This window comes from Drosophila ficusphila, unplaced genomic scaffold (genome assembly GCF_018152265.1).
Source record: "Drosophila ficusphila isolate 14025-0441.05 unplaced genomic scaffold, ASM1815226v1 contig_286, whole genome shotgun sequence".
In the NCBI taxonomy this organism is placed as follows: Eukaryota; Metazoa; Arthropoda; class Insecta; order Diptera; family Drosophilidae; genus Drosophila; species Drosophila ficusphila.
This window is the reverse complement of record NW_025064189.1, coordinates 5,716,970-5,732,819: the sequence shown is the minus strand read 5'-3', so window position 1 is coordinate 5,732,819 and position 15,850 is coordinate 5,716,970. Positions and strand designations below refer to the sequence as shown.

At 36.5% G+C, this 15,850-nt stretch overlaps 2 protein-coding genes across 2 annotated transcripts; both read right to left on the bottom strand.

Moving 5' to 3' along the window:
• Window positions 1-312: 312 nt before the first annotated feature.
• Window positions 313-1,660, bottom strand: LOC108100722. Its single transcript, XM_017204755.1, has 3 exons — window positions 1,275-1,660; window positions 994-1,220; window positions 313-917 (listed from the first exon to the last, which is right to left on the bottom strand). The coding sequence occupies exons 1-3, from the start codon at window positions 1,590-1,592 to the stop codon at window positions 347-349; spliced, it is 1,116 nt and encodes a 371-aa protein (XP_017060244.1). The 5' UTR covers window positions 1,593-1,660; the 3' UTR covers window positions 313-346.
• Window positions 1,661-1,883: 223 nt separating this feature from the next.
• Window positions 1,884-3,693, bottom strand: LOC108100151. The gene is given in 5 exon segments (XM_017203908.2): window positions 1,884-2,511; window positions 2,574-2,701; window positions 2,774-3,204; window positions 3,350-3,424; window positions 3,427-3,693. Coding segments are annotated over 5 exon segments (1,239 nt in total). The 5' UTR covers window positions 3,583-3,693; the 3' UTR covers window positions 1,884-2,062.
• Between the last annotated feature and the right edge of the window lie 12,157 nt (window positions 3,694-15,850).

Here is a 15,850-nt window from a genome sequence, read left to right as displayed (position 1 = left end):
GGCGAAAACGACTTGGCATCACTTAGTAATTTCGAATAAGTCGAAAATTAAATTTATTGTTATTAATTAATTTTGAACAACCTTAGCATCAACGATGCAAGTAAAACAATTCATTTATCTTCAAAATTTATTTGTCTTGGTAAACATCATCTAACAATAAAAATAAAGTGAATGCCAAACTATTTCTGAACATCAAACTGGAAAACTTTACTTATATGTTGTTATCAATTTAATCCAATTTATTTATTTTTAATCCAATTTTTTTGAGGTATCAATAATAATAAATAATAATTTAAAAATATAGAAACTTGTTGTGTGGCAGATCACTCTTCATTTTAATAAGTATTTATGGCTTCGAAACTTCTTGGGAATTATTCAGAAGTTCAAACAAACTTTGGTGAAATGAGGACATTTCTCGTACGAAAAACTTCATTAATTTGCATTTTTTTCTTTCTATGACCAGCTTTTGCTCCTCTATTTCGATCATCCTAGCAGATCTTTTGCGTTTGACTCTTTTCTTTTCCTCAATCTGGGAAATTTGTTGGTCGAGTTCTTCCTCGTAGTTCTCTTGGGAATGTACAGTGGAGGATTCTTCTATTTCCCTTATAATATTGTCCTTTAGTATGCGTAGCTCGTCTACATCTTCTTGATATCCTTCAAGGTCTTCGTTAAAGTCTTCCTCTTCTGTAGACTCCTCTTTCAAATGCCTAGAGTACCTTTGATTCTTTGAAGATAGGTTTGGTTGATTGGAAAATGAATTGTGATCGCTTATGCTGTGCGATCCGTTTCTGGAATTAACCGTTGTCTTAGGCTTAAATTCCACGAGATTGTGATCTGCAGTTAGCAGCTTCTGTAGAGCCGAGAAAAATTCCCACTGAGATTTTTCTCCAGTCGTTTTCTCCATGTGGGCTTCTCGCCTGAAACAAAGTAAAATTTTTTGAACGTGCAGTTTAAATTTGTGGCAGAGTTTAAATAGGACTATCTTTTTCTTACCGGTATTGTTGGGCCATATCATCCATTTTATTTTTGATTTCTAGGAAAGTGAATCCCAGCGTCTTCATTTCTGCAGCTATTTTCCAGATGATATCCACCCGTTTGCGAGAGTCTCGCAGATCGACGACATGACCTGCCCACAGTTGAAGGAGCATCTCGGTGGCAAGAAAAGACCATTCCGCCGGTTGGGCTGTGTTTGGACGGCGCTCCGTTGTAGGACTCGTATCCTGAAATACAACAATAGATTTATGGGGCAAACATACAGTTGTGCAACTACGAACCTGTTGCCTTAAGGGCTCCAATTCTCTGAACGTCCCGGTAGAGGTATCCACACTCTGCCGCAGGTACTCCACGTGGCATTTGTGGGTGCGCAGATTCGAGGTGTTAAAGGATCGCATGACGCGCTTGCAGCCGGTACAGAAGTAGAGCCCACTGATAATGGCCCCATCGCTGCGAACTATTTCCCGGTAAATTTTCCACACGCTATTGCCCTGCTTTCGCCGCAGCAGCCGATACTCGCCGCCCAGCACCTTATTCGAGATTTCCCGGGCGGTCTCCTGGAACTTTAAGTCGTCCTGCAGCGTACGAGCATCAATCATTTTAACTAAGTTAAGGATTTCTTGCGCGTTATAATATTGTCATGGAAGTTATAAACAAGCAGTGTTGCCAGACTCTTAAATGGCGTGCCCTCCAAATGCTTGCGAACATAAATACCAAAAAATACCGAATTGCACGTTCCCTAAATTTTCAATGACCTGGTTGGAGTCTCGGATACCATACTTTTTGTTTATAGGAATGCATCCCAAACGATAAGATGGAATGTTGAAACGGTTATTAAAAAAATGAATTTATTATATAAAATTTATTTAAGAATTAAATTAGAACTAAAGTTGACTTTTGCCATGGTCATGGCTTTAATATATTTTATAACGAAATTGCGAAAAAAAAAATGTATACATTTATGTTTAATCAGAACCTCCAAAAGCTAGCTTCACTTCGTACTTTAGTTTAATTATATTTTGGGAAAGTACAAACCTATTTCTATCAATAACACTTAAAATTTATTTTGTTAATTTTTGTGCTTAAATAAATTAATTAAATTTTTGTGGAATGAGTTAAGTTCCACCAACGCTTTCTTCATAACTTGCAGCTTTTCTCGCTCGATTAGTAGTTTCTCCTCTTCGATTTGAAGGAGTCTGTCTGCTTGGCTAACATTTATCTTTCTCTTAGAACGATATTTGTGAACTGGCGACGGGGATCTTTCCTCCGGCAGCTCATCCTCATCCTCTTCTTCTTCCTCAAGATCCACTTCAGCTTCACCATCACCTTCGTCTTCTTCCTCTTCTTCTTGGATATCTGGTAAAACTGGTGAGGGGGACCGTGCTCTTTTGATGATAGTTTTTTTCGTACACAACTCATTTTCACTTTCAGCTTTAAGGTCTTCTGTTATTGAATCATCTTTTATAGATGCCATTTCTTCGTTTTCAAAGTCTTCATCGTTTCCGAAAAGTACTTGGGCTGTAAGAAAAAGAAAAGGTTTTTAAGGGCTTTTCTTGCATCGTTTTTTTTATTTTTGTTACCTGGATTATCGACCATGATGTCTTCGAACACATCTACCGCATTGGTGCCAATAAGCAATGCTTGGAGCTTATGAAAGTGTTCCCACTTTGATGGAATTCCGGATTCTCGGACTCTCTCAGCTTCAATTCTGTAATTAAATATAGGAATATATGAAATATAAAATGATTACGTAAGACGGCTATGGCTTTCTATAACTTACCGATACTTTCGCGACATATTGTCCATTTTAGTTTTAAGTTCCGTATGACTTGGTCCAAATTCGCTCATCTCCTTTGCCATTTGCCGGTAAATGAGGACATTCTTTGCTTCGCCTCGGAAATCCTTTAGATGTTGTGCCCACAACTGCAATAACATTCGCTCGGCATCCTTTTTCCATACATGACGTTCCGTTTTAGTGTAGAACTCTTCAAATTTAGCTTGTCGCATTTTTTTCGCCTTTGAGGAGATGCCGTTGACGATTGGAGATGTCTCGTTCTTCGATGCAATTGCATTTACTGGCTCAACGTTTTTTTTCGGAGCTGTTATCTTTGCGGGTGGAGAAGCTATCGAAGGGGTTGGTTCATCATCAAGGAGGACTTGCAGAGGCCGCTTGCTGCTGCGCGGTCCAGGTCTCCGGCGAACAGCCTGTACCTGAAAACAATAAATAGATTTGTTTATTTATTTGATTCTAGACATTTAACTTCAGGAACAAGAGCACCTCAAAAGAAGGTGATTTGCATTGACTGTGGTTGGACTTTATATCACATATTTAAGAATAAATTATGGGAAAACATACTTCATTCTCTGGTGTCTCTTCCGCCAGGAACACAGACTCGTAGAACTGCTCATATTCGGATTTTGGCGGGAACGTTCGCTGAGGCTCATCGTCAATTGCTTTTTTTCACCCCCAAGACTTCGATTGCGGCTGTTCAGCGCAATCCGCTTGCTCTTCGGTCCGCTGATCGTTCTTCGAGAACTCAAAATCCCCTGCTTTCCATTTTCACCACCTGCAATCGTTTTCGACGGCATTGTGATATTCTTCAAGATGTTTGCAACTTGAAAACGTCAGTGGTTCTCGTTTAATTAGTATAATTGTTTTTTAAGCGCACTTAATAATGTCCTCGCGTTTGTTGTCGTACTAGAGATGAAACATAACTCGGTGTTTTTTTCGATACTATCGGAAAAGAAAAACAATGTGACCTAAAGATGAAACTGAAACCGATGCTCCCCCAATTTCTACGTTTTACAACTCTAAAGGTAGACAGCCCTGGTATTATATGGCGGGAAAATTTTAAAACTTTCAAGTGTCGAACTAAATAAACTATTTCACTTATTAAAAATTACGGGTTATCAGTTTGTAAATCTTTATCGCTTACAGATATTATCTGTAAACAAATAATTGGTGTTTAGGTCGAAAAAATTTTATTTGATTTTGTTTTATGTACAATGCTTAAGTTTAACTAATTCAAATGGAGTATTACTTTTCTTCATAATATTTACTTTGGGAATGTTAGCAAGCCAATCATTCTAAACTTAATAATCTTTATTTTTAAATTGTAATCAGGAAATTTTCATGTCATTTTAGAAGTTGAAGATTCAGCCCTTTAAGCATTAATTTGAATGAATTTACTGGGGCTTACAATTGCCCCAAATGTTTCCCCATATGGTTTTCGCACGCACTTTTAGCTAATCAAGCTAGGTCAGCCGTCAATGTATCTGCATCTGCAACGGCAGCGGCAAACAGCATCTGCATCTGCATCTGGGAAAGAGCCCAAGGCAGAACGGACGACGACAATCAGCGACAATTGCCCAAAGATTGCGACTAATGGTTGGCCGACGCACGTCGTCGCATCAGACAGAAGGTGCCTGTGGGAGATTTGCAACCGGTTTCCAGTGAGCCTCCTGTCTTCTGACTCTACCAGTCTTCACAAGAAAAAAATCTAGATAAAATATTTGAAAAATGTAATGCTAAATTCTAACCTTTTTCAATGCATTTATGATTTTGAAAGATTTTGTTATGATTTTATTATAATAAATTGTATATTTCTTTATAAAATCATTTTGAAGGAACATATAAAAAGTTTTCTTTAGCTATAGAATCCTAATAACCGGATGAAGGAAATATTTTTCTCTGTGCTGGACTCCTGGCTCCTGCTTTTGGCCGGGTGCAAAATGTTGTGGCTCGTGTTCGGTGATTGCCAGCTGCTTTTGGCCAAAACTTATGGTTTAGCATTTAACCTGTCACTTAATCGAAAAAGCTGCCCTCTTCCGACCAGAAGTTTTTTAATGACGCTTGGCTCGTGCCGCAGCAGCAGCTGTTGCAGCAATTAGCTTTAAAAAACACATACGATGAAAAATAAATCATTAATGGCTTATTTTAACGCATTTTGTGTGCCTTCATTAAAGAACTTGACAATTTAAACGACGAAATTTGTATCGAAACTTGTATCTTTTGTTGCATAAACATGTCTGTATGTTTTAAAAACATTACAAAATAATATTAACAATATATATTTCGATTTCTTATTCACTGAAAATACAAAAACTCCAACTAGAGCTGCAATTATGATGCCATGCTTCCTTTCAATCCCAATTCAAGCAGCACATAAGCACGCTGATCCAACTGTCTGTTTGAACGTGGCTTTCCTCATTGTGTCGAGAAAACTTAATTGTTTCTTGTGGCTGCTGACATTGTTTCTTTTTTTTTGCCTTCCGCTCGGGAACCCCAATCGCAGTTGAAAAAAACCGACAACTGTGGCCATGACTTTGTGCAACTGGCGACATCGCAGCCACTTTAACAGCACTTGAAAAAGTTTTCGATTGATTTGTAAGATATATGAAGCAATATTAAAGAATATCACAATTTGAAAAGTGATACAATGAAGTTAAGCTATTTTAATGCTTTTATATTTAACTATAATTTTGAAGGAAGATCCTTCAATCTTTTTTTTAAGTGCAGAAACATTAACAACTTGCCGATGGCCTCATGGCATCATTATGGGACTGGCTCCGAAGCTGAGACTGGGCGAGACCTTATTTGTTTGGCGCATAATTTAAGTTAAAGCCCGTGCAAATGTCGTATTGTTGAATGTTGTCCGTTGTCTGTTGCATGTTGCCAGTTGCCAGTTGCTTGTTGCCGGTTGCTCGTTCGTTGTAGCTGGCCTACGCGTTCGGTTCGTTCGGTTGCATGCAACTGATGCCCAGAAAAAGACAATTGAATAAAATGAGGATTCATGGGATAGTTTCAAAATATAAAACAATTCAAGCAGCATAAAAAGTTTTTTATTTAGTAAATTATGATAATAAACTATTAACAATAATGTAATTTTTTGGTTTTAGCGCATTTTGTTTTGTTTCTAAACTAAAATTAAATGCTCAATAAAAGTTTACAATCTAATGTTTGTTATTTCTTATTTCTTGTTATTTACCCGTATTAATATTTCTTTAAATTGAACTCTATTTCAATATTTTCTGTGTATTGATGCAATATCCCGATCGGTTGGATGTGCCTGCTGGCGCTTGATTGCAGGTTGTCATGGGCTCGGCGCACTCGACGCGCATCCATTCAGTCAGTACTGACAGACGGCCCATATCCCCACATTTTCCCCCATTTCCCCCACATTTCCCCACATCCACATCCTATAGGATCCCCGACGAGCGGCGTGTATCTCCAATTGCATTTATGCTGGCCATGTCCCTTTTTTTGACGTGGGTCGATGTCGGTCGGTTCTTACGTGAGTTCCCCAACTGGTTTCCAGATCAGCAGGATAGCTGGATGGCTGGATTGCAGGGTGGTGTGCGCCCACAATTGCTGGATTGTATTATATTATTGCCTTTTCCAACTCTAAATCGGCTTCAGATCACGCTTACAGCTTCGCTGGCGGCCGAGAGTTGCATCCATAGGCATAACAATTGCAAAGAAAATTTTGAACAGTCACGTTTTGCAAAGAAAATCTATGCAATTTAACAAAGCGCTTTTTATTAAAAAATATGGGATTTTTATTTATAAACTATATATAGCTAGGTTTTTTTTTATAATCTGAATTTTTTTAGTTTTATAGTTTTTATTTTTTAGGAACTAAAATTTCTTATTACTTTATAAATTTCTTGTTTCATCATTATTGTTTATCATAAATGATCTTTGACACAATATTTTTTTTCTCTGCATCACTTCATAACTATATTGACACAAGTCTGGCCATAAAGTAACACAACTTATGCGGTGCGCCCGTGTGGCACCGTGTGGGTGGGTGGTGCAGCCAGATAAGATATGTACATATGCCTGCCTAAACCGAACAAAATCTGCATAAATGTGCCGCAGCTGAAGCGTTCCCAACGAAGCTTAAGTGTTATTTTTCGGCCGAAAGAAGTTGCCGAACCTACGGACTTCGAAAAAATAAATACAACGGATTTCACAATACTCAGATAGTTGGCATATTACTTTCACATTTGCAAACTGTTAATAAACATTTCTTTCGAATTAAATTGCAAATTCAAATCTTTATAATTTACAATTAATAGAAATCTATAAAACAAGATACTATGCTGATCAGATACAAAACGATGAAACTTGTTTACTCAGACTCGTAATTAGTACTTTAAGTCAAATTTATAGTTGTTTTATAGATAGCAGCTACACCCAAACTTTATTAATGCATAGGTACGTCGACGTATCAATTAGGCGGACAAGCCCAAAAAAATCTGTTAACTCCGTGGGCTTAGCTTAACCCAATTTACGCGGCACAAAAGTTCTTGGAAGACAAGAATAAGAAATTGTTTCCTTGGTCTATCATCTCAATCTAACTGTGAACAGCATTAAATGAGACTATCCGGCCTAAACATATAAAGCCAGGTTCACAGATAACCGATGGAGATTCACTGATGGGAAGACGATCTTAAACATTCTAGAAGTTTTGAATACTCGACTTTGGAATACCTAAAAATGAAATGGTAAACTAAAACACAAAAGTTTTTATGCTTTCCATTTTATAAAGCCAAAATTGGGTGTAAAAATAATATAGACCATTAGGCGTATACTTAATATTAATATTTGATTTTTTACTTTTATAGAGTATACGTTGTATCATTACAAAAACTGTGAGTTGAAACAAATTTGATTTGAGAAAAGTCAATTAAGCATGGAACTCGCTTAGAACACGAAACCAATAAGGCGGCTTATCAGAACGATTGAGCGTGCCCCAAACAGTTCGCGGCCATTGAAATTAATTACGCACGTACACAGAAAACTAAAATACTGAGTTCTTAAAGAACTTTTGGAAAATTGTTCAGTTATAAGGCTCAGACTAAAAGAAGTTGCAAAAGATAGGTTTGAATTATTTTAAAAAAGTATTCTTTTTATATCCAAAGGCTGTAGTGTAAACGCTGAAAAGCAGGCAACAATTTTTTATAATATATTAGTTGGGACAAAAAGACTTTTAGCTCCAACTGAAAAGTTATTTTACTATTAACTCTTTTAAAAGTTAATTACATAAAAATATCAAAAAGAAATTACAATAAATCATTACTTACATTACTTTATTCGTTGATTGATATAAAAGTATTTTGACTTTTGCGGAGTGTGATGAACTCTGAGAACAAGTTATACAACTACATAATTTTTTTAGAGTGTGTGGAAGGGGGTGGGGGATAGTCTGCGACTGAGGAACAGTAGCAGTAAAAAGTTTAATGAGCTGAAAAGAGGAAGAACAGCTACAACACCAACCACAAAGAATCAACCGCAACGACAAAAGCAACCAGAGGAACTCAAAACAAAAACAGAGAACGATCGAAAAGCGCGTTTGTTTTGATTGTGCGACAGAGACAGAAGAAAGAAGGAGCCAAGCCGAAGAAAAAGAAGAAGAAGAAAGGAAAACGATGGAAAACGCGACAACGGCTTTTAATTTAAAAGCGTATAAAACATACAAGGAAGGAAAGAGATGGAAGATCGCCAAACAAACTGGTTTTAAAACTCCCACTCATACACACTCAAACCACCGAAGACTCTCTTCTACGAAAAGTCTCTCTTCTGCGAGATAACTCTTTGCAGCTCCACGATTCTCTGAATCTCTTTGTTGGCTTCTCTTATTGCGGATTTTCATTTTTTGTTTACGTTTTGCAAAAGGTTTTACGATAAAATAAACACAATCATTTAGTTATTAAAACGTATAGTTTTTTTAGTTCGATATTTTTATTAATGGTTCATTTAGTCAACTTGGTAACAAAATAAAAATAAATACAAAAATTTAAAATGAAGATTGGAGTTCACAGCACCAAAGCTTGAATTAAATCTTAGATTAATTAAATTCTTGATGCACTAAAGTTCTGTATTTTTCTTAAAGTTGTTGTCTCGTTTTTCTTCATCTCGATGACCTAACTAGACTTTCTTTTCTTGTCTCCATTATTTGAAAGCTTCCCAGATCTACTTAGACAATCTTTTCTCTTGGCTGCTTTATTGGGCTGCGACACGAGCGAAAAAGTGGGTTAAATTAATAAGTTAAGGCGGTTTCGGTTCGGTTTGGGTTTGCGAATTGGCGTCATCTTTTTGGGCTGGTTGCCAATCTCTGGCTGGTTCCATAGTTCCTTTTTTCCTGGCTCGTGGGATCGTGACTCGTTTTGCGTGCCGGTCCAGTTCGCTGGGCAGGAAAACCAAAAATAAATAATAAGGGGGGACCCCAGAAACTCTCGCTGCTGCTGCTCAAGATATAATTGTTCGATTGATAAAACTGGCAGCGCGACCTGAAACCCAACCATGTTGCTCTAATTTATTTGCGCCTTAAAGTTGCCGCCCCTCTATTATCGTTGGCTTTTGTTTCTGGCCAGCAGAATGCAATAAAATCAAATAAGTCAAATGCGGTAAGCCGCATAATAAAGTGGCACCCACGTCCACCAGTAGTCGGACATGAACTGACCCCATAATTCTCGGGCTTAATTGATTACCTTCAGTTCGTATGGTGGGTGAATATGTTTTAACGTTCGTGGGTAATATGTAAAATATTTTAGGTTCGCTTTGTGAGCCCACACTATCTGCTTTCGATAAAGGCCTATATCTTTTGACTTTATTTGAGTCCGGCAGTCGGGGCTTTCGAATTTTATTTATCTCGCTTTCTTGCTATCATGTAAGTTTTTTCTTTGTTCGAAAAGCCGCGATCTTGAACTTAAAGTCGGTTTTAGTAATAATATAGTATTTTTATTTCCTGTAAACAAACATTATCGTTTTCCGCAAAAATTAACTAGGGAAAACTTAAACAATATAATTGCTCTGATGGGAACAATTAATAAAAAGTTCTTTACATACAAAAGGGTGACTTCATTTCAAGGGAATTTATTTATGGCTCTGAATCGAGCTCGGAATATAATTTAATTTTTATTCATTATATTATTTTTTGTAAAAAACCTTTATATTTTTTGGGTTATAATAGCACAATTTCATTAAAAATAGAATAATCTTACCAGTCTTACGAATCTTGATTTTGAGTGATTATGACTATCTTATTAAATCTTGAACTAAAATATATTGCACGACATACGCAATAATCACTAAGACTAAGTCAATGCCTACTGCAATTGTTCAAATTATTGTATTTGAAATTAGAGTTCAAGAATAAATATATCTTATTTAGGTTTTTGTGCATCTAACATAGAATTTGTGCAGAAGCGATTCCCTGTTTGAGATATTCGCCGTCGATGAGAGAAATGGCAAATGCCTTACATTCATGTGCTAGCCATATCTTGTTTGATGGCTGCAGAGAAAATAATTTGAAAAGTTGGTTTTATTCTTGATCTGTTATATTTTTTTTTGAGCACATTTTAAATATTTTTTATAAAGAATTTTGTATTAAGCACAGAAAATAATAAAAATATCTGTATACAAATAGATGGTCGTAAATATGACCAAACATACTTGTGAACTGATTAAATATGTTACTATACAGTTTTGATATGTATATTGATTCCGATGATTCTGGTATTTAGCACTCTTTAAGCAAAAAGATATTTTTATGGTTTTGTCAAGAATGAATAGAATTTTTTGCATGTGTGCCGCATGTGTCAATCGTTCAGGGATGTCGAGTTGTCACTGCCCGAGACTCTGGGACTTGTGGCACTGCATCGCATCGCATCGCTTGTCACTAAATTGACCCATTTCAGAGCTTAAGGCGATGCCACAAAAGATGCGGCAGCGAAGAAGAAGAAGAACAAAATGGGAGAAGAAAACCAGACTGACGGGCTTAGAAGCAGATTCTTGGGCTGCAAATGGGGGAGGCAAGTTGCAACCAGTTGCACTGACTTGTGCATGTAGGTACATACAACCGATGCATGTCTGAACGGAGAAAAAAAAAACAGATTCTTTTGGGGCACTCGGCAACTCTTTTGGCTTTTCTTCGAGTTCCGAGTTCTTTGGCTGACCACTGCATTCTTATCTTAATATGCACAATTCTTCTTCGTGCTTCTGGTTCTTTTGGATCGCCGGATCAGAAGAGAACTGTTACGTGCGTTGCTTACTTACGAGCATCACTCCTTCCTTTCTCTCCAATCCCCTCCCCTCCCCTCGCCCTCTCCCCACTCCATCTCCCCACTCCTTCTTACCTCTCTCCTTTGCTCATTAGCAAGCCGGCTAACGGTGCGCATTGTTATGCAATGCCATATATGTAGGATGCCAGTGGCCCGTACAGTTCCGCTCAAAATACTAGAATTATTACAATATGCTTGAAAATCTTTATAAATACTTTATGAATATTTAAGTTCAGTTATTTATTATTTTATTTTTTTTTATATTTTTTAGTATAAGTTAAATTTTCCCTAATATAAAATTTTTTTAAGCACTTTGCATTATTTTATTACATTAGAGTGCTGTATCTCGCTCCCAGTCTGTCCCTATTCCCGTCTCTTTTTCACTCCTCATCTCTGGGTAATGACATCAATTGTCCAGTCTTCGCATCGTTTATTGACGGCTTAATTATGCAAATGAGTTTGCTTAGGCAATTATTATTGTTCAGTAAATTGCAGGGCGACAATTTTAAAAATCTTTTTTCGAAATTGCAGAGCTCTATAAAATTATTAACATTTCTTTTTCTTAATCCAAAAAACCAAACACGTGCCTAACTCCAGTGAAATTTAGTAAATAGTTACACAAGTTTGTTACCCAATTCCATTTGAAAACTTTCATAATTTAACCCACATTGGGGCATTGATTAATAACATAACCCATTTTCTTTTGAATCTATGTCAAAAACCAACAAATTCGCATGCCAACATAAATCATCTGCTTTGGTGGCTTTTGTCTCCCAGCGAACACCCATTTAAGATGGATGAGTATACCACCAGCTGACCCGACCCGAGACCACAGAAAAGTTTACAGCAAATGGGATTACCTACAAATGAAATCATAATTTTTCTGCAAAGACCGTGCATACATCTTAATTATTACCTTTTTCGTTTTTAATTTGCATAGTTTCCTGTGGCAACTAATTAACATTAATCATACGAACCACAAGTCGAAATGCCCGAAAAACATAAAAACATATTCACGGTCACTCTCACTGTGAACATTCAAAAAACACATGCTGAAAAAAAAACCGGCAAAAATGTGCTGCCTGATTTAATGAGCCGCGAGACATTCGTCAAATAATTATGATTTCGTTTGGACCGAGTTGAGTGAACCCGGACTGAGCCGGTAATTTTTTTTTTTTTTTTTTTTTGGTATATATACCTTTAGGCCTAGGCAAACTCACTCACTCGCTGTAATTAAGAGGCGCGCTTGAAATTTGTATAAATTTTAATTTGGTATTCATGTATTCGGAGGTGAGTCAGTTAGTAGTGTGTTTTTTAACACGATTTTCGGGGGACCCAGAAAATTAACCGGATAGCACGCGATGCTGATCTTCAGTTGGAACCAGTTGGCACCGACTTTGGTCCATACTTTGGCTTTAATAAATCCACTTTTGCTGTCTCGGAAAATGAGAATTTATTTTCGTTGAAATATTTGATCGCATTTAGATAACAAATAGAAGGAAGTTGTTCGAAGGTTGTTAAAATACCCATTTAAATATTAGAAAGCCCAGTAAAATTAATTGGCTAAGATGGCATAGATTCTTTCTGACCCTTTCCATCGCAATTAATATCTTGGCATATCTAATCGCCAATAGGATGTTTGGCTTAAAAATGTATGCCAATTTTTCGGTTGCCTTTCTTTGTTTTTCTACATTTTCTCTACTGTGAAATTTTGTCATTTTTGTGACACAGATTTTGTGATTTCTCATCAATGAGTTTACTTGTTTTTCGCAATTGTTTTTTATATTTCTCTCTTTGTTATTTCTTAGGCTTTAGTTTGTTTTATGTGTGAAAGATCTGCTGGTTGTTTTCTTAATGATTTTGTACATTTTTTTTTATTGAATTCTCATTGTTCAATCATTCGAATTTTGTCTATTTCACTTGAACTTTTTTTTTGGAACGTGGGATAGCTGTTTGTTGTGAGGTTTGGGATTGCAAATTTGTAAAAGTTTGCAGAAGTGTTTTCCCTTCAAACAAGGCATTACCATGGAATTCTTTTCTCTAATCGTTGCAGTCCGCAATCAAGCAATTGGCAAAAGAATTTCCTTTATGCTCATATGTGGCTGCAAAATATCTCTCTTGCTCTATGGCAAGGTATTTATCTCAAGTGGAAAGGAGAACGTCAGGAGGGGGAATCTGAAAAGGTGTCAGTTGAGATTGCGATTGCACGCAAATCGAAGAATTTCCAACGTGGGAAAACTAGTTCGACATCGCCCCGAAATCAAGTCAAGCTGAAAAGCGTTAAAAGCTTAAACAAACAACAAGAGACACGAAAAGAAAAAAAGAGATGCCAATTACCAATAATTACCATGCTAGAAAAAAAACCTTTGTAAGTAAATTTTCAGAAAGATTTACAATTGAGGCAAGGAGATACAAACTTAAATTTTTTTGATTTCTAGTTTTTATTGTTTTTCTCAGTGCATCGACCGAAACATTGCAACAGGCAAATCGCTCACGCGTTGCATGAATTGCTAAAGGAAAACCACAAAAGATACGAGATACAAGATATGCAGCCATTCAAAGATACACTCGTTCGATTCGTATCGATTGTAGCTCATCTGAGACACTTTTTTTTTTGGCTACGATCGAATTGTTGCAATTTTCCCTGATCGGTAATTTCCACCGTCACCATTAGCGAACTCCCCGACTCTTCGTCTTGGCTTCTTCTACTTGGCCGACACTTAATTGTCTATAATTATGCATTAATGAATGCATCTGGCCAAGAGCACGAAATCATGTTTGAGAACTCTTGCATGAAACGTTGCATGTTTTAGCCAACTTTCCGGCTCCCCACATTTTATGCAGATCGCATTCGACTATTGGAAATCGATAAATTCTCAAATTGCACGCTTCGATCGCATGTCGCTGATAATGATCGCTGTTCCAAATGCTCTTCTAGCTTTTAGTTGCTAGTCAATAGTCGGTAGTCAGTGGCCATGGATGAGTGTGCTTGCCTCTGGGGGTATTTTTCAACTGCATGTGGATATGTGATTTTTTTTAAGCTCATACAATAATTCAGTGTTTTGAAAAATTCAAGTATGTATATATTTTCATTAAAAACATAGTGCATAAGTAGGCACTTCTTGAAAGGACAAAACAAATGTATTAAAGAAAAACTGTCTCGTTTTATGTAACTGAAGTTTAAATTAAATAAATTTATATTATTAAATAAAAAGTATAACTGACTCACAAACCCAAGCTATCTGTTCTTATCTATTCATTTGTTTAATTATACACTACTATACTACAATGTATTACTTATTAGTTAAACCTAGGAGCTTACAAGCAGCACTGGTCAACATTTCTGTCACTGTCATTCGAAGTGGCTAAGGCCCGCACACATTCAACCTTCTCCACTAATTGCGGCCCACACACAAACCGAACCTGGCCCAAAACCACACCACTGAGTGTGAGTTCGAGTACCAGTGTGAGTCTAAGTACGGGTTTGAGTACAAGTACGAGTACGAGTACGAGTACACACTTGCCTGCCCGGTGGCTGGTAAAACAATTTAAGATTTTGCACGTTGGCGACAGATTTGCATCTGAATATGCAAGCACAATAAATTGTTTGCCATGGCAAAAGCAACAATGCAAAGTGCATACTTTAATGCGGCATTTTGTCTATTTAATTAAATTTTGATTAATTGTCAATGCGCCACATAATGTTCATTAGTTATAATGAAATATGGTGTGTGGGCCTTAAGAGTACTTTGTTTCAGTCGATATGGTTAGAAGAGTGGTGCTGGCGAGAGTAGCATAAATAAGAGATTTTTAATGCGACAGATATAATTTATTTGATTTTTAATGCATTGAGACATGAACATTTACATTGTGGAATACGTTGAAGTATTTTTCAATCTAAGCAAAACTTGAACTCAAAATGTATGTATACAATATTATGAACTTATTTTTAATTGCTGCAATAATTGATCTATGAACTTTTTTTTTAATTCCGATTCAACCTTCTACAGACACGATTCAAGCGGATTATTAGAAATCACTTAGCGACGCCCCGAAAAATCGACTTCAAAGCTTTGGTCATCATTGACCTTTTCGCCATTCGCTGTTCAAGTTTTCAAGCTCAAATCAACAAAATACTGCCGGGGCTGTTATTTTACTGGCCGCATGAAGAAATACGGCAAATGTAATTACCATAACAAATAAAAATATTCTCGCCTAATTGCCTCGAAACAAACGCGGCACAATGGCAACTGAGTTAATGGGGATATAGCTTTTCGGGGGTCTTGGGGGGAGTTATTGATATATAGTAGACCTTCAATTGGCAATTTTAATATGATCGTTGCGGATCAAGCCACAACCACGGCTCTCTTGCACAGACTATGCAAAATATCAAACGTTTTTAAAGTCAAGGTTTCATATACTTATCTTTTTTTTTGCTTTTGTTTTGTGGGTGCATTTGGCTTTGTTTTTCTTACTTCTACGCTCACAATAATTATTATAATTATTAAATTTAATAACAGACCAAATATACATTTTCAGGTTGTTAAATTTTGTGGTAATGACTTGTAGAATTTTATTGGACATAATCCATCAGTGTGTTTTTTTATACATTGTCGCAAGCTAAGAATGAATGCAAATTAATTTGTCTTTTATTTCATTTTTATTATTTGTTTAAGTGTTGGTAATTACTTTTTTGTGCATGTTGTTTATGGATATTAATTTTGAATTGAAAGAATACAATTTCCGATGACTTACTAATTATATTTCATGATTCTTGCATCATGAGGTG

Excerpts from the sequence above, each read along its gene's own strand:
- LOC108100722 (XM_017204755.1), bottom strand. The coding sequence starts at position 1,592 with ATGATTGATGCTCGTACGCTGCAGGACGACTTAAAGTTCCAGGAGACC. Across the intron at positions 1,221-1,274 it reads TGGAGCCCTTAAGGCAACAG|GATACGAGTCCTACAACGGA; the intron begins GTTCGTAGTTGC and ends GTTGTATTTCAG. Across the intron at positions 918-993 it reads GATATGGCCCAACAATACCG|GCGAGAAGCCCACATGGAGA; the intron begins GTAAGAAAAAGA and ends ACTTTGTTTCAG.